We start from the raw sequence: 19,487 nt of genomic DNA on the forward strand, positions 1-19,487 counted from the left end.
AATCTTAAAAAAAAAAAAAAAAGAGAGAGAGAGAGAGACAGTGTTCCACTGGCCAAGGAACAGAACCAATTAGAATTGTAAAGTCAGACTTGGATACAAGACTATGTCCGGTGGGCTATTTTTCTGATATTGTGCTATGCAAAGTACAGTGTAGTCTCACTCTCAAGGAATTTACAATCTTCTGGGGGAAAGAGGAACACTTAATTTAACAAAGACTATATGGTTGATACTGATAGTGAGTACTTAATAGTTCAGAAATGGGAGATAACACAGCACATAATTTTGCTTATTTTTTTAATGTTTTTATTTTTTTTAAAGATTTTATTTATTTATTTGACAGACAGAGATCACAAGGAGGCAGAGGCAGGCAGAGAGAGAGAGAGGAGGAAGCAGGCTCCCGCTGAGCAGAGAGCCTGATGTGGGGCTCAATCCCAGGACCCTGGGACCATGACCCGAGCCAAAGGCAGAGGCTTTAACCCACTGAGCCACCCAGGCACCCCAATTTTGCTTATTTTAATTAAAGGTTGTTATACTGTCCTTGATGCTTAGGGACAGGTTAAACTGTGAGTTCCTTGAGGCAAAGACTATGCCTTAGTCAGCCTTATATTTCTTAGAGTCTTTCCAAAATCCTAACACAGGACTATGAACTCATGGATTCAATCAGTTCTCTTGGTAATCAAATTATCCTGAATTTGACCAGTGGAAAGTCTTTCAAACTTATCTCTCTCTCTCTCTCTCTCTCTTTTCTTTTCCTTTTTTTTTTTCTGTTCTTCCTTTCTTTCCCCTTCCCTTCCCCTCCCCTCCCCTCCTTTCTATCCCTCCCCTCCCCTCCTCCCCTCCCCCCCCTTCTTTTCCTTTCTCTTTTCTTTTCTTTTTTCTTTCTAAAACCCCATTAGTCTTTGAGCACTTCTGTGTTTTCTGGTACTAAGTGGCAAGTTTTTTTGTTTTTTGGGGGGATTTTGTTTTGTTTTAAGATTTTCTTTATTTGTTTGAGAGAGAGACACACACACACAAAGAAAGAGACAGAGAGCACAAGCTAGTAGGAGCAGGGAGGAGAGGGAGAAGCAATCTCCTCACCAAGCAGGGAGCCCGATGCAGGACTCAATTCCCCAGGACCCTGGGATCATGACCTGAGCCGAAGGCAGATGCTTAACCAACTGAGTCACCCAGGTGCCCCACTAAGTGGCAAGTTTTTAAATAGTACTTTACAGTAAACGAGAATAGCTAGATTTTCAAATGCATTGTGGTGAGACAGTGCCTATTAGTGCTAATCTATAAATTGCTTAATAAATGGTTCCAACAATTAGAATGGAAATGTAAGTCATAAAAAAAACCACTTAACGGATGGGGCGCCTGGGTGGCTTAAAATAGTGGGTTAAGCCTCTGCTTTCCACTAGGGCCCTGATCTCAGGGTCCTGGTATGGAGCCCCGCATCGGGCTCTCTGCTTGGCAGGGAGCCTGCTTCTCTCTCTCTCTCTTTCTGTCTGCCTCTCTGCCTACTTGTGATCTCTCTGTCAAATAAATAAATAAAATCTTAAAAAAATTTTTTTAAAAACCACTTAAGGGAAACTGGATTTCAAATACCACTTAGATCATGAAAAGTAAAGACAGGTGATAAGCATCTTTTTTTTTTTTTTTCAAGACTGATTGATTGATTTTAAGGAAACAGAGAGTGGGAAAGGGCAAGTGAGGGGAGGGGCAGAGGAAGAAGAAGATAGAAAATCCTCAAGCAGACTCCTTGCTGAGCATGGAACCCAACTCAGGGCTTGATCTCAGGACCCTGAGATCATGACCTGAGCTGCAATCAAGAGTCAGCCACTTAACCAACTGAACCACCTAAATGCCCCAATAATAAGCATTTCCTAAAGGAACTAGAAGTAACTATAACACCTATAGTGACAGGTTTGCTTAGAGCAGTTCTTAAATAGATTTCATTGACTAAGGATAGGAGAGACTTATTCCATTAGCATTCCCATAAAAACACCGTCTAATAGCATATTCTTCAGTCTTAGATACGAGAAAAATAAGATATGAATGCTCAAACTATTTCAGTGGCACCTGAGTGGCTTAAGTCAGTTAAGCCTCTGACTCTTGATTTCAGCTCAGGTCAAGATCCCAGGGTTGTGAGATCAAGCCCCATATTGGGCTCAACACTGGGTGTGGATCCTGCTTAAGATTCTCTCTCTCCCCTACAGTGAATTACATGGTTAACTGTTGACTTATACTGCACAAAATAAACCATATAATTTTTTTAAAGAAACCATTTCATCAGTATGTATGATACCAGTAAGATTTTAATGTGACTATAGTATTAGAAGTACTTGTTAACATTTAAGTGAAACTAATAGGTTATGCTTAAAGATTTCATTCAGCCTGATTTGGGCAACCAAATGAGCTAGAGTCTGAAAATCCAGTGAACTTACTCAGATACTCAGGTTTTAAGACTTGTGTACTCATTTTTAAAATGTTTCATTTGTTTAAAAGCTGATTATCCTGGGGCTCCTGGATGGCTCAGTTGGTTAAGCTCCCAACTCTTGATCTCAGCTCAGGTATTAATCTCAGGGTCATGAGTTCAAGCCATGTGTTGGGCTCCACATTGGTCGGGAAGCCTACTTTAAAAAAAAATTTAATTAATTATCCCTACTCTCCATCTAACTCTTACTTTCTCCTTTCATTATCATGCCAGTATTTCTAAACACATCCATAAAAGGGAGAAGAGAGGAAAAATTATAGATATATGTGCAATTTATCAAATTCTTAATAACAGTTCTGGATTTTTGTTTGTTTTTTAATTTGATGTTTAGTTTTGTTTCTGAATTTTGTGTCTTTGTTCTCCGAAAGGAACTTACTGCACATGGTTGAGAACTATCAGTTTTGGAACACTGGGCTTAGAGTCAGGAGACCTGGATTCTAGGCCTGGTTCTATCACTGGTTAACTGTGTGCCCTTAGGATGCCAGTTTACTTCATATAGTCACTCAGTCAGTGAGCATTTAGACATCATTTAGCTCCCACACATGCTTCAGGCCTTGCCTCATTTACTGCATCCTAAAGCAGTCATGCTAAGTAATCTTTAAAGTGTGTTCCATCCCAGTCCTGCGCTGGTTATCTAGAAGTCATAGTCCCACTTGTGAAGGAATTCAGACTGGTAGGGAGAATAGTCTATATGGACAGCACTGTGGTAGAACCATGAGAAATTCGTCCAAAAGTCTCTGGGTGTGGGGCTACCTAAACTGTGTCAAAGGAGGAGTAGAAGATAGCCAGGAAGAGGAGAGTAGAAGAGCGTTTAGGCAGAGAGGGCATCATATACAAACGTTTGGAGGCAAGTAAAGAGCTCAGGAGAGAGAGAAGCAGCAGCTATAAAAATAACAGGGAAATCAGTAGAGAGGGGCACTTCTGAAACCAGAGACTTAGCCTGATCAGTTTGTCATGTGTGGTTCTGAAAACAGCATTCAGAGAGATTGATTTGATGGCTGAGAATAAAGCTTTCTTACATCAAACAAGAGGAAATCCATAAAACAGAGTCTTCTTCCCTGATTATGTTTGGAATTGTGTTCTCTTTAAGACCTTGGCCCAAACAAAGCATTTGAGAGCCAATTTGAGTCTTTTCCGTTTAATTTAGATACTCTCTTCCTGTTACCCAAGCTACCCAATACTTCACACCTATTTTTTTAGTTCTATATATTCTTAAATCTAAAAGTCCAGTTTCTTCAGCTATGTCATGATCTTGAAATGTAGCTAGTCATTTTTAAAACCTTATTTTCTTTTGCATCCAGTAATTCAGTTTTAAAATGCTTGTTTTTAAAAGAAACCGTGACATAGTATTGACAGTTTTTCAAACTAGGAACATTTGTAAATGTGTTCTACAAACGTACTAAGTGTCAACAAAAGGAGCATTGATAAAAGATGAACTAGCTCCCTCAGATTTACAGAAACTAAAAATTTTAAACTGTGGTTGGAAGTTTTTAGTGCAGTAAATCATGTGCTTTTTATGGACCCTATCTCACAGATGCAGTTGGACTTGAGATAATCAGATTTTCACTCCCCACGAACTGGACAGCTAAAATGTCATACCAATAATATGTGTCAAAGACTTTGTGCTACTTTGCTGCCTGTCTGATTTAAGTTGTTGTGGTCAGTCTGAGGAACCTGTGATATGATAAGATAGCATTCATGAGGTCATGTGGTTTACAAATGCCCAATCTTAACTAAGCAGCCTATGAGCACCTCAGAATGAGGAAGAAAGGGATACTAACCTTTTCTGTTTGATACTTCATTTTGTGTTCAGTGACAAAAGAGTGTAGGTCTGTGGCTATATATGTATATTACGTATTTTTAAAATTAGTTTCTGGAAAAAACTGAATGCTACAAATGCATTAATCTCATTTTACTTAATACTTCTGTCTAAAGCATTAAACTTTTTACTGCAAATATTTTCTGCCTATTAAAATGAAGCTGGAGAAGGTAGCCACCACTTCTTTTTTTGTTGTTGAGGAAAAAATTGGATGTTGAAGATTCTCATTGTTGATGAACTTTTTAAAATCAATTAAATTTTCTACATTTCCTGAATAGGAAATTATTTAATTTCAATGTGGCAGTATCTCCATTGGAAATATACCCACCAAATGGCTATCTGATTTATATACATCTATATATTTAAAACAGGTTTGAGAAATAATTCACATATAATACAATTCACCCATTTTAAGTGTACAGTTCAGTGGTTTTTAGTATATTCACGGAGTTGTGCAGCCATTACCACAATTTTAGAATGTTTTTATCATTCCATTAGCAGTCATTCCTCATTTCCCACAAGCTCCCTTCCCACAGCCCTAGGCAACCACTAATCTACTTTCTGCCTCTACAGATTTCCTGATTCTGGACATTTTGTGTAAATGGAATTATACAATATGTGGTCATCTGTGACTGGTTTCTTTATTAGCATGTTTTCAAGGTTCATGCATTTGTAGCATGTATCAGTACTTCATTCCTTTTTATTGCCTGATAATATTCCATCAAATGGATATACCACATTGTATTTATCCATTTATTGGTTGATGGACATTTGGGTTGTTTTCACCTCTTGACTCTTATAGATAATGCTGATGTGAGCATTTATGTACAAATTTCATTGTGACCATATGTTTTCATTTGTCTTGAATGTTACTTACTAGTGGAATTGCTGGGTCATATTGTCACTTGTATGTTTAATCGTTTGAAGAACTGCCATATACTGTTTTCTAAAGGAACTGTACCATTTTACATTTCTACCAGCTGTGTATGAGGGTTCCAGTTTCTCCACGTGCTTGCCAATAGTTGATATTATCTCTCCTTTTTGTGACAGCCAACTCTAGTAACTATGAAGGTCATCTCATTTTGGTTTTGATTTGTGTTTTTCTGGTGGCTAATCATTTTGGGCATCTTGTCATATGCTTATTAGCCATCTGTATCTTCTTTAGAGAAATATTTACCCAGATCCTTTGTCCACTTTGTAATTGGGTAATTGATTTGTAGAAGTTATTTATATATTTTAGATATAAGTCCCTTATCAGATAAATGATTAAAATTTGGGTAATTAGACTGATAAAACCCATGACTTAGCTTTAGAGATGAATGATTCCTCTTAACGATTCAGTCCAGATAGAAAAGAAGTACTTTGTTTTGACGAGGATGTTTTGCTAAACATTTGAATTTTTTCAGTGCTTCAGCTGAAGGTTAAATCAAATGAAATGTACTTTGATGTAGCTTTAAAAGTACAGAGTGAAACAAGTGTGAAGTGATTTATTTCCTGTAATTGGTCATAAATTTACATAGAAGCTCACATATTCCTAACCTCATCACCATTGACATTAGAGTACCTTCTAAATAATGTTAATGGTTTCAATTTTATCAAGATGTGTCAGCTGCCAGGAAGAGTACAATGCAGTTTCATTTTGTTTGCCGTAGTATGCTGGATAAATCTAAGTATACGCTATAGAAAGACTTAGAGTTCTTTGTAAATGACTTACTTCTTCCCCCTCTTTCCTTCTCTGGTAACAAATACACAGTATAAATTTCTTCAGTGCCAGACTTTTCTTTCTACCTATTTCACTTCTTATTGTGGGTACATATTTTTTCTTTGCTTCTAAAAGCATGCGTTTTAACTATTCCATTTTATACATGTTTTTACAATCTGTATGTTTTTAAAATTTAAATGCTTTATCTGGTTTTTAAAAATAATGTACTTAGCTTAAAGCCAGAACCATTTCCAACATTGTCTGTTTTGTATTATTTCAAAAAAAAATTCTTAAACTTTTCAACTTAATCTACTCTTGAGTATTCTAGGTCTGAATTTTTGCTCCTGTCTATATAATACAATGATCGAAAAGTCATGACCTCCAATTGATTGCTTTTATTGGTTTCCTGTTTTGATTCACTGGAAATCTTTTGGTTTGGGTGCTTATGGCTAGTTTTAATCTTTGTCATGTGTACGATTCATTTTTGAAAGAAGCTGTTAATTGAGAATTTAGCACATCATTTCCCTTTTACATTTACAAACATTTACATTTCACAAACTGAAAAATCTATTAAAACTATTATGTAAGGATTTTATCAAAATTACCAATTATACTTTGGAGAAAGAAAGCAAAGCCCCTAGAACATAGAAATACAAATCTTTGTGATTATTGAACTTTGTGTCCATCTTCTCATGTAAAGGTTAATGTTATTTAAAATTGTATATCTTATACATCACTTACAGACATGTTGCTTTAACAATGATAGTTCAGTGTTTTACAAAGATTGATTATATAAACCCAAACGTACAAATAGAAGCTTTTATAATCTGATATGACTCAGTCTTGGAAACTTACTGCATCTGTTTTGCAGTTCACTTGGTATCACATGACTCACTTAAATGGTTTAAACCCTGTCTAGTAGTGATCAAAGTTCATTTGGTTAGGGGTTTTTTTGGTGTGTGGATGACTTTTTTCCACTTTGTTGTGGACTGATTGTCTTTCAGAATATTCAGTGGCAGCGCTTCTTATTCTTTTGAATCTCAGAAAGTGGTAGTTGTCTGTACAATTCAGCCTCCAGTCACACATGGGGGGGAATTTTTTTAACTACTTGAAATAATATGCATGGAAGCACTTTTAACTATAAAACCTCATATAATTACAAAGGTTTATTATTAATTTTATTACCCCTACACATTAAAATTGAGGAAGGATAACCTGTTGTGTCTCTTTAAAATCAAATGCAAAAATCAACCCAAACCTTTTCAAGTTCCCAGTGTTTATAATTTACTGGAAGAAAGCAAACACATAGAGAACATGTACACTCTCTCCACATGGACACTGGCCCGGATCAAATTTCTCAGCACAGATTTCTCTATTATTTATTAGGAAATTATATTTAAAGGCTACAAATCTCTAGTGCTATAACATTTCCCCGTTTTACAAAAGAAACTTCTGTCTTAACCTCTAGAGGTTTAGCTCATGAAGTAGACTAATGAACAATTTTTTAAATACTTGTGTATCTTTAATGATTATAAAGTCCTTTGGGCCTTCAGAACATTCATTCCTGCAGATTCTTCTCCCTGCTTTCAAATTTTACTGATAATTTTTATGTGAAATAGCTGTAATAGGTTTTAATACTAGTTTTTAGTGTTTGGATTTTTACTATCATGCAGTTAGAAACTCTGCTATTTCCTGTCAAAACCTACGTTCATCAGACTATGAACATGACAGTTTCCTGTTTTCTTATTAGCTATACTGCCTCTTGTGCTATATTCTTTATAAGTTGTATAATATCTTAATACTTTCTTTTTCTAATTACTAAATACTTTCTTTGGGTCAGCATTGTTGAATACATGCAGAGAAATCTTAAAATCCAATCTCTTTGAAGCTCATGAGAGGTTAAGATTTTATTAGCTTTTTAAGCTATAATGAGTATGTCAGCATATCTTAAGTATTATTTAAACAAATTCTGTATGTTTTTATTTCTTTACTCTGTCTCTTCATGCATAACATGATGAAGCAGTCCATATCAGGTAAGAAACAGTACATTATTGGCGTCTCGTATATTAGCACTCCCCTCTGAAATGAATAATAAGTACCAGAGGGCTTTCTCAAGAATCCTGTTATCTTTTCATTGTAGTTCATCTATATTTCTTACGTGCCCACTCTTGTCCAGTCAGAGTGCTGAGTTCTAGGATACAAAAATGATTAAGAAACAGTCACCATCGTCAGAGGCTAACGGAAGTGGTAGAATATATGTAGAGCAGCCATCCAGACAATGCTGATTTTAAGAATTCATTATAAATTGGAAAAAACTTATCTATAAATAATACACTCCAATATATTTGTGTGTCAATCAATACAATATTAAATTAATATCAAAATAATACCAGAAAACAAAAAAGAAATACTTTCAAATGTAAAGGAAGCAGTTATCTTTTGGGGTTTTTTTTCCATTGGATTATTTGGAGGTTTTGTTATGGTGAGTCTAACTCCTTATCAGAATGGTCAGCTACACATGAATTTGGAAGTATTTTTGAGAGATTTTATTGATGACCTTATTTTTTTAATGTACATGTTTTTTATTATGGAAATTTTCAAATGTTCACAAATGCAGGGAGAATAAGTTTAATGAACTTTGTGTTATCTATCACTGAGCTCCAAATTTTTCTCCTTTTTTTGCTTGTTTTTAAACTGTTTTTTAAAACTATTTACATGGAACCATACAGAATAGACTCTTTAATATCAGGCTACTTACAGGCACCTGGGTGGCATAGTTGGTTAAGCAACCTGCTCTTGGCTTTGACTGGGTCCCGATCTCAGGGTCTTGAGATTGAGCCCTGCATTGGGCTCAACACAGAGTCTGTTTGAGTTTCTCTCTCCCTCTCCCTCTTTTCTCCCCCTTCCTATAAGATAAATAAATATATCTTTAAAAAGAAGAAGAAGAAGAAGAAGAAGAAGAAGAAGAAGAAGAAGAAGAAGAAGAAAGAAAAGAAAAGAAATCGTTTTTCTATCAAGGGTTTTAAAGCTAGAACTATACTCCCAAGGTTAGGCATGTTATCCTTCAAAAGGTATAGTTTGTCACCTGAATATGAAGCTGATCCTCAGAATACTAAGTTTGAATTTGAAGGTTGACATTTGATAGGAGAAGGAGAAGAGAAGGCTCTGATTCCTGAGTCCTGCCTGATGGATCCAGGTGTCTGAGAGGAGAGCCCAAGAGTCTATATATTTTTAAAACAATCCCAGGAGATTCTTGTATGTAACACAATTTATTAATTATTGGTCTAGAGAATTAGGGAGTCAAAGGGTGCTGTTAACATCAACATTCTCCCCAAAGTAAGGACTCCAGAGTGACCTACTGAGTTGAATAGTCTGTGAGATCATCTCTGTGGTAGTTTGTGGGTCTTTTAACTGATATTTGGAAAATGGCAAATCAACTTAATATCTAAATTTTAAATGTTATAGAACTAGAAGGCACTCATTAGAAGGAAACATTTTATCATACAATAAGCTTGTTTTTACTATTTTATATATTCATGTTTGAGAATAATATAATCTGAAGTACAGAATAAGATTATGTATTATATTTTTCTAAAACATCTAGTTTAATAAGCTAATGTTATTTAAAAACTGTATTTCGAGAGAGAGAACAAGCCAAGAAACAGACTCTTAATTACAGAGAAAAAACTGATGATTACTTGGGGGGGGGGTGGTGTGGATGGGTAAAATAAGTGATGGGAATTAAGGAGGGCACTTGTGACGAGCAGTGGGTAATGTATGGAAGTGTTGAATCACCATATTGTACACCCGAAACTATATGTTAACTATACTGGAAAAAAAGAAAACCAAAGAAAATCTCAACCATCTCAGCAGTAATCAAAGAAACAAAATTACAATAATAGTGCAAATTATGATGGAGAAAAATATGTAATGGTCATGCTGGCCAAGGCTGGATATAATAGGCATGCTCACATATTCCTGGTGGCAGAATATAAGCTATTGAAAATAAATGTGATCATACTTATCAAGAGAAAAAAACCATAAAAATAAAAATCCTTTTTCATTTGCTTCCAGATAGCTAGATGATGACAACATGGGAATCCATAAATTATCCCATGTATTTAAAGTGTCTTTTAAGATAATTTCAATTTTTTAAATGTATGTTGGAAATTTTTCCTCAGAATTTTTGAAGGCCTTGCTCTATTCTGTTTACAGTTGAGAAGTCTGATATCATTGTGATTCCTTTTTTTTTTTAATTTTTTTTATTTATTTGCGATAGAGCCAGAGAGAGCACAAGCAGGGGGAGCAGCAGAGAGGGAGAAGGAGACTCTCTGCTGAGCAGGGAGCCCGATGTGGGACTCATCCCAGGACGCCAGGATCATGACCTGAGCCGAAGGCAGGCTTAACCAACTGAGCCACCCAGGTGTCCCTATCATTGTGATTCTTAATCTTTTATATAAAATATTTTGTTTTGGCTGGATGCTTTATCTTTTCTTGTTCCCAGTGTCCTAAAATTTCATTATGAGGTACCATTGTATAAGTCTACTTTTATCCATTGTGATGGATACTTGATAGGCTTTTTCAAATTTCAAAGCACATGTCTTTCAGGTCAGAGAAATTTATGTCTGAAACCTCTTGTAGAGTGTCCTGGGTTTTTTGGTTTTGTTTTTTGTTTTACATGGATGCAGAGGAAATAAATGCTTTTTAAAGAGTTTTCTTTTTTCACCAGTAGTCTGTTTCCTCCTAGTTGCCTTCCCCCCACCCCCACCCCCAGCATCTTTTAGATGATTTTTTCAAATACCCGACTCCCTGCTCAAACATTAGGCCTGGAGAACTTAAAAAGCTAACAGGAAGTTCTGAATGTCTGGATAGAGTTTGTTGACTATGTTCAACTGAGACCCTTCTTTGGGGAAATCCCAAGATCCCACGAGAGAAGAGTCCCTTTGCTTAAAATTCTAATCCTTGGTGAATCTCAAAAGTATTTCCAGTCACATTCAGTGCCTTTAAAACCTATGTCTCATTTCACCTAGAAAAATAATACCTTTTAAATCTTTTTCATGATAGGAGTGTGTTACTGGCATTTCACAAAGTTTAGTTGTTTTGTTGTTGCTTTATAAAGATGTTCTAACAGTCTTTAACCAAAACTTAGAAAAGACAAGGGGCTGCAGAAGGGTATGCTAAAATACATATATGTACTTTTCAAGAAAGAGTGTCAGTAGCTTTTGTCAGATTCCTGATCTTATGATTGATTCATAGGAGACACCAAACAAAGCCGAACAAACAGACAAAATGTTGCCTGTAGTAGTGGTCCTTACTCTGGGATGCACATCAGAATTATTCAGGTCTTTTGAACATACGTATTCCTGGATCCTACCCTATGCCAGGAGAAGGTTTCAGGAAAAGGCATTTAAACAGACTGCTCTATGTTTCAACCATCAGGTAGTGGATTTGGGTCTGAACAGCTTGCTTGTACTACTGAACGGTGGTATCCATTTCTGTATACCAGATACACAGGCAGTTGTTCCCTGTTCAGGAGCACTTTTACTGTGAATAAGAGTTCCATTTCACGTAAATCAACTCCTTTTTGACTCAGCCTCATTTGGTTTGGACAGAAGATCTACCACAACAACTGTGAGGTATCATGATCTCCTCAGATGCTTGTAAAATTGTTTCACTCTCGGGGCGCCTGGCAGGCTCAGTCAGTGGAGCCTGTCAGTCTTGATCTCAGGGTTGTGAGTTTGAGCCCCACGTTGAGTGTGGAGATTATTTAAACAATTAATAAATAAACTTCAGCCTATGTTTCGCTCTCCAGATTTTGATGCCTTAGATCGGGGTATGGATTCTGAATTTTTAATAATCATCTTTGGTTATCCTGATAGAGATAATTAGTGGACCATATTTTGAGATATGCTAATCTAAGTGCGCTACCAACAATAATATCCATGGAAGTCTTTTTGGGGGGTGTAGGTTGAGAAAATTGTCTGGTTTTTGTTGTTTAAATATAATTAGCTTCAAAAAAAATAAATATAATTAGCTTCTAAAAGTCTAGTAATAGGATCAGTAGTACAGCTCTCAGATCCAGACACCCAAGACTATACATTAGAAGCCCCAGCTCTGGCCGTCCTCTAGCCAAACCTCTCTCCACAGGATGAGGAGTCCCCCAGGACATCCTCACCTGAAGTTCAGCCCCTTCTAGACCACGTGATGAGAACTCAGTGAGCAGATGTCCGTTTTCAGGACATACACAGGCCTCCCTCCCCTCAGAATCAGTGTGCACACTTTTAGGTCTAAGAGGTAACTAAGGGGCAGCTTCAGTTTTACCAGAGAATCCCTTACCTTCACCTTTTTCTTCTCCAAAATTCCTTTTTTGCTATTCTTTATTAGCAGTTTTCAAATATAAAGAAAATCTAGTTGCATCCCCTTTGACATTGAGGAAATGACCCCTTCATCTAGAATTAGTTTTATTTAATATTTGAGGTCTCTTATGACATCTGATAAAAGAGGCTGCAGTTTTTTAGCTGCAGTAAAATTTGTTAGAGCTACAGCTTTCCAAATAATTGGGAAGTTGTGGTTCCCCTGCTGTACTCCTTTGGTAACAGCCAGGGAAAAGGAAGACACATGTTCTGTATTATTTCTTCAAAAGGGTTTGGGAAGAAAAGAAAGGAAGAGATTAACTGACTTAATCTAACACTTGGAGCACTAAATCGTGTGTTGCAATGTGGTGATAGGATGTTGCATCAGAACGTGGCAGTTGTAGTATTGCTATGGGTATCACAGCTATGGGGAGGTCCTTGTGGTGCTCTGAGCCCTTTCCCTAAAAATTCACCCTCGAGTTTAGATACTTTCTGCCCTGCCAAGGGAGACAGTGTTACTTAAATTACATTGCACATCATTGTAATTTTGTTCTCTCCGCCTAGGGCATAGGGATTTCTTCAGGATTGAAGGTTGGCCTGAGGCAGACATCACTGTTCAAAGTCTCAGCATCCTTCTTGTTTCCCGTTGTTCACACACCAGCAGGGAAGTGCTGACATTTCTTCACCTCTTCCTGGAAGTCTGTCAGGATAGCTGGCAGGTGTATGGCAAGGCTGTAATGTCTTTACTTTCAGAACCGTTAGTTTTGAAAGTATATGTAATATTTCCTGAATATTTCACACAGGCTTTATCTTAAGATTTGAAAGATAGTGAGTGACCAGGAGTTTGTCCCTGAGAAACAAAGTTGAAGGGTAATAGTAATGATAAGGGTAGGAGGCATGGGATCTCTTTCAGCCAAATTCTTGCAAGTGAAGGTAGATTTTGGTAATTAGTTTTTTCAGTTATTGTTTTGGTGGTTTTGTTTTTAGCTCTTCTGCTCTATTGTGGGAGAAAATTCATGGTGTGTGGGAGAAAATTCATGGTGTATGGGAGAAATTAAACAAGTGACAATATCAAAATTAGATTTCCTATTTAAGACATAAGCTCTTGAGGACGGCAGGGCTGATGTCTCAATTCTATAGTAGTAGAAGTGGTTGTATCCATGGCAGTGGGTTTGGGAGTTTAAGGTAACTGGGGCAAAGAAGTGGGAGATGATAGAAAGAAGTCACCTTTAATCCTGAAAAGGCTGGTTTTGGAGAATGTGGTTTAGATTTGTGACAACAATGGGTTTTTCATTGCTGAACTCTAGAATTAGTCAGACTTGCCCAGCCAGTAACAGGGAGCATATGATGTCCCCATGAAGGTGTGGCCATGGAAAGCTCTGGGGATAGCCAAAACCTCGTTCTGAAAGGTAGAAAGAGAAGAGAAATAGCTGAGCAATACATGCCATTCCTCTCCCCTATTCCCTCATTAGGGAAGTTGCTCCTTCTCCCTGGGGAGGAGTAGGGGAGAGAAGGCAAAATTATATACTACTGGCATTCCTTCCTTGCAGAGAGAGATCTCATTAGTAGAAAGAAGCATTCCTGCCCTGAGTGAGTGAGTGAGTGATAGTGGTTTGGTGGTCTTTGGGATATTATAATAGGGTGGAGATTCATAGCAAATTTTCATTATTTGTAACTGATTTTTATTATTATGGGGACATGCTCTTGAGACAGTGTGTGTGATAGTTCAGAGTATGGTCTTAAAGTCCACATCTTCTAGAAATGCATGCTGAAGTATTTACAGGTAAACTGATAGAATGTCTGGGATTTACCTCAAAGTAATCCAGAGATAGGAGAGGTATAATGTAATAAGATTGTCCATGATGTTAATTGTTGACATTAGATGATGGGTGCATGGAGTTCATTATATCATCTGTAATATAATGAAGGTTCAGTTTGAATCTAAATTTTGCTATTACGTATGTGTCCACAGTAGTACCTCTACCTGAGTTTCCATTTTCTAATCTCTAATGAAGATGATAAAATCTACCACGTAGGACTGTTGTGATAATTCAGTTAAAATAACAAGTTACTGGGGTGCCTGGGTGGCTCAGTGGGTTAAGCCTCTGCCTTCAGCTCAGGTCATGATCTCAAGGTCTTGGGATCGAACCCCACATCAGGCTCTCTACTCAGCGGGGAGCCCGCTTCCTCCTCTCTCTCTGCCTGCCTCTCTGCCTACTTGTGATCTCTCTCTCTCTCTGTGTCAAATAAATAAATAAAATCTTTAAAAAAAAAATAACAAGTTATGTGTCCATTACATAACACATAGGAGGAGTATAAAAATTGGTAGTTACTATTTTATCTACAAATGGCAAAAAAAAAATAAAAGGTAAGTTATCTTCTTTTTTAAACATGAAATGTTTGCTTTCTTGGTGTGTGTGTTTCCCCTAGTTGAATATATTAACATGGGTTTTGTTTTGACAGCTCAGGTGCCTAAAAGGCCAGAGGGTCTTCTCAGGCCAGCCTCCTTTTGATGGAATCCACATTGTCAACCATTTAATAGGAGATGATGAATCATTCCATTCCTCTGATGAAGATTTTATGGATGATTCCTTGCGGGAAAGTGGCATTGGTTTTCCTTTGCACAGAAAGTCTGGCCCGATGTCTTTGGACCCTGCTGTGGCAGATGGTAGTGAAAGCGAAACAGAAGACAGTGCGTTGGAGACCAGAGACAGCAACCAAGTGGCTCGAAAGGAGCAGCCCCCAAGAAGAGAGTCATACTCAACCACTGTCTGACCATCACTGTGACCTAGACTGTGGGGTTTTTTAAGGGATCAGTTATCATATGATTAAGGGTTTTGGGAACATACTTGTTTCATATGTACATATGTATATACATATATATATATATATATATATATTTTACAGTCTTATCTCCCTTTTTATCTTTGCCAAATCTTCACCACTGACTACCATTGCCATAAAATAGACTGGTATATGGTTAATGGGAAAAATAAGGTTCTAACAGTATTACTGAATATTAATGTTTCTTATTTAGAAAATGCAATTTATATGTGGGAAGCATTTTGAAGTTCAGGACTATGGAAAATTGAATTTTCTTCAGACAAAACTGCTCTGGTGCAATATTTCATGCTCATTTAACAAATTGCATATTTATCAATTTGTTTTCAGGGCAGGTGTCTACAAACATTTGACCAGGATATACATCTAATTTATCTTGGGTTTTTGTGTTGGGGGAGTGTTTCTGGGTTTTTGGGTTTTTTTTGTTTTTTGTTTTTCAGTTAAAATTACTGCTTTAGTAGTGGGCCGCTGAAAGCTCCCAAATACAAAGCTTTTTTCCCCCCATATAATTTTACAAACACAAGTGAACAGTCATCTGTCTTGAGAGTTTTAAGTTGTGTTTTAATTTCTAATTTTGATGTGCATATGATGCTTCCATGTATTGCCTACTAGTCAGAGTAGTAGGTGAACTACAGATAAATTGGGGGTTTTGTACATATTTATAAATCTACATCACCCACATTGAAAATCATTTTATATGGAGAATGTACATGTTGCAAATGACTGCCTTCAGCATTCTAACAGGACTTCTGTAAATACTAGGTCAAAAGAAAATTGAAAATAAAACCAAACACTAATATTTTAATAGCTTTAGTATTTTGCTTGGCATTCAACACTAGCAGATTCATGAGTGAACTAATGCTTCTTCAAAACACTATTGGTGACATATTTTGCTTCATGTGTATAAAACAATAAATTTTTCATGATTAAAGAGGTTATAGCACATATTACTTAGTGCTAATATCTACTTAATGTAATTTAAGCAATGGACTGAGGTCCAAGATACACAAAAACTATACCTGCGAATAATCTATGAACATTATCTTCAGCTTCTCTAGTTAATCCATAGATAAAGCCATAAGAATTCTTTCCTACCAGTTCTTCCTTTTTCCCTCGAAACCTGAATGCCTGTCATTGATAAATTGGTGGAAACACCAAATTACACTGAGATGACGTAAAGATATTAGGAGTGTGTTGACTGGATCCTTTCCACTTCCATTTTCATCAGCAGCCTGTGAAAAAATAGCCTTCAAGGATAAGAGGAAAGTAGAATTCAGTATATATGGAGGTACAATTTTGCACAATATGTTGCATGCAGAAAAATAATTTACATGACAGAGTGGAGTAGAAGAGACAAAATCGTTTTTTGTCTAAAGCCCGAGGTCAGGCTTTATGGTACGTGATAGATTAGGCTTTTCCAGCAAGCCCTTTGTAGCTATTTGCTTGAGAAACAAGATTGACCAGATGCCTGTTGTGTCCATATCACCAGGTCAAATTGTAGTGGTTAAGTAATTTACCTGTGGTTACAAGTTTAGTAAGTAGCAGAGCCAAAATTTTACTCAAGATCTCTCTGACACCAAGCTGAAAAGGTTCAGCTAATGAATTTCTCAATTCTCTGCTTTTCTTCAATTAATGTGATTTAAATGTGTTTCCTGAATATATATAGATCAGTATCTGTGTATAGATGTATCAACACTCATAAACTCTGCACAGCTCTACTGGAATTGTCTACTAGAATTGTCTGGTGCTTTTAGAATTCTCTTTTGGGGTTCATTACTGTCAGCCTAGGGGCTGTTGATGCCCAGGTAAAATGAGATGAGTCATGGCCACATTGCTTTCACCCCCACAATAAGAAATCTAGTGATCTAGACCAAGGATCAGCAACTACAGGCCATGAGGCTATTCTAGCCAGCTTCTTGTTTTTACATGACCCACAAGCTAAGAGTAGTTTTTAATATTTATAGATAGTTGTGTAGGGGGAATCAAAATAGCATTTCGTATCACATGAAAATCATATGAAATTCAGTATTGATAAATAAAATGTTCTTGGAGCTTACCCATGCTTATTCATATACATACTGTCTGTGGCTGCTTTCGTGTACCATGGCAGAGTTGAGTAGTTACAACAGAGACCGTAGGGCACAAACAGCCCCAAATATCTACTGTCTGGCACTTTAGAGAAAAAGTCTGCAGACCCTCTAAAATGCAGGTTTGCGTCTTAAGTTTGTCTCAGTAGAAGATCAAACTATTTGCTTCTGGTGTTGAACTAATGGTTTTGAAGACTGAAATTTGCTAGTGGATCTTAAACTCGTAACTATCCTAAATGGAAAATGTTCCAGCTGTTTTATATCATGAAGTCTTTGATGCCAAAGACAAATTCAGAAGGACATCTCTACCTTTGGAAATGGAGAAAGAAGGGGAAGAATTCCAGAATCCCAGCACTGCTCTCTCAAGCAGGCACGTTGGCCTTTAGGGTATGCGTCAATGAGCCGATATTATAATTTGACTTAAAATAAGAACATCTTTCTAGAATCATGTTTGAATTCTAAATCTGAAAGATATTCTTAGAGAATTTCCTAAGTACTATTTTCTGGTTAGGAATTAGGTGTTAAAAGAATCATGGTAACTGAACCATAACCCATTGATGTTCTTGTAATTTGGGAAATGGGAAAACTAGAAACAACAATCATCTCATTCAAGAGCTTTGATTCAAATACTCCTTAGAAGGGTTTAGAATCTTCCTGGTTTTTAGTATGCAACAGGATACTAAGCTCTGATTTGACATTCAAATTAAGACTTAACGAGGTATTGGAAAATGTCCTCTTGATAGATTTTATTTAATCCCTGACACAATTACTTTGTATCATTTAATTGTTATTCAGTTAAACACTTAGAGCTGGAGAATATTCAGGGAGGAATAAGTGAATAAATAACAAACACACACACACAAAAGTACTCTCTTAGGATAGTTACTTCCTGGTGGTGTTGCCATCTAGGTTGAAAAGCTAAAAGTAGAAGCTACAGAGTGATCTGAATAAAATGGAAATCACACTGATGTGATGAAACAGAACTTTTAGATCAAGCCAATATTTCAACAGCCTTTTAAGAATCAGTGGTAAAATATTTTTTTCTCCCTGAAAAAAGTGGTTAAAGATACACATTACACAATCTCTGCCCTTTCTATTGATAGATATAGGTACTCAGTATTTGATGACTAATTGAGATGTCAAGTCTCACCTAAGAAAAAACAAAAACAAAAACAAAAACTTAGCTCTGAGTGTGCAGCCTGTTACTCTCCGGATAGTGCCTTTGAAAACAAGGTCTAGACCTTTTTAAGTATTTCTAACATCATGAGAAATGAATTGGTTCCATATTCTCCTTTATCTTTTACATAATACACTATCATTTTCAGATTTAAAGTAAAATAAATATATGAATTGCATTTGAAGTAAAGCCCTTTCATGGCCAGCTTATTTATCATGTAGTATGAGACGTCAACAGCTAATGTTTTATGAAATCAGTGATTTACTTTATTAAAACAGTGTGCTTTAGCCTGAAGGTTATTGCTGCTCCATCATTAAAAAAACTAAGTTTTTTAAACTAATTAATTTTACTTTAATTCATTCTCCTGAAATTAAAATTACTGGTTAAAAGTGGAGTGAATGCTATTTCTAATCCAACTTTTTACAGCACATCCATTGATCTGCCTATCCTGTCTTTTCACTCCAAAGAAAGATGATAGAATACTAAATTAGGTATACTGTAGAGATGCAAGATTATAATGTTTTTCATTTTACTGTTGGAATTTCTTTTTGTAACATTGTATGATAACCTGAAATGTTTACTTGTGCCTTTGCTTTAAACAATTATTAAAGTTTTTCATTTTATAAGAATTTCTGTTTCCTTAAACTATTCAACTTAAAAGGGGAGAGGCATCAAAACACTATTAACAATGCTTGGCCTAACACCACATGTTTATTAGTGAGGTTTGTGCTCCGTGGGTACAAGGGCCCATATCCACCTGGTCCACCCATGTATAATTAGTGCCAGACAGAGAGCCTGGTACATGACATTTTTCAGTTTAACGAAAGGCAAGACATCTAGATTTGCTATTTCCTCCAGGAACATGCTAACTTTTTGAAAATATTAATAGCGATAGTTTTATCTCACATTATAGTTTAGGTCACTGAAATGATTAGCAATGAAGCCAATAAGTATATTCAGATATATAATTTGAATACGCTGTTGTGAAAAGGAAGTTATGTTTTCTGCATCTTTATCACAATGTTAACATTGCTT

General features: G+C 36.4%; 1 protein-coding gene across 2 annotated transcripts in view; it reads left to right on the forward strand.

Moving 5' to 3' along the window:
* The window catches only part of EVI5 (ecotropic viral integration site 5), a 199,076-nt gene extending 180,006 nt beyond the window's left edge, over positions 1-19,070 (forward strand). For both annotated transcript variants that reach the window (XM_080800425.1, XM_080800426.1), the window contains one exon: positions 14,811-19,070. In XM_080800425.1, coding sequence (XP_080656551.1) covers positions 14,811-15,122 — 312 coding nt within the window. In that variant the 3' untranslated portion in view covers positions 15,123-19,070. The remainder of the gene's footprint in view (positions 1-14,810) is intronic.
* Positions 19,071-19,487: the final 417 nt, after the last annotated feature.

This window comes from Martes martes (genome assembly GCF_963455335.1).
Source record: "Martes martes genome assembly, chromosome: 4".
NCBI classification, from domain to species: Eukaryota; Metazoa; Chordata; class Mammalia; order Carnivora; family Mustelidae; genus Martes; species Martes martes.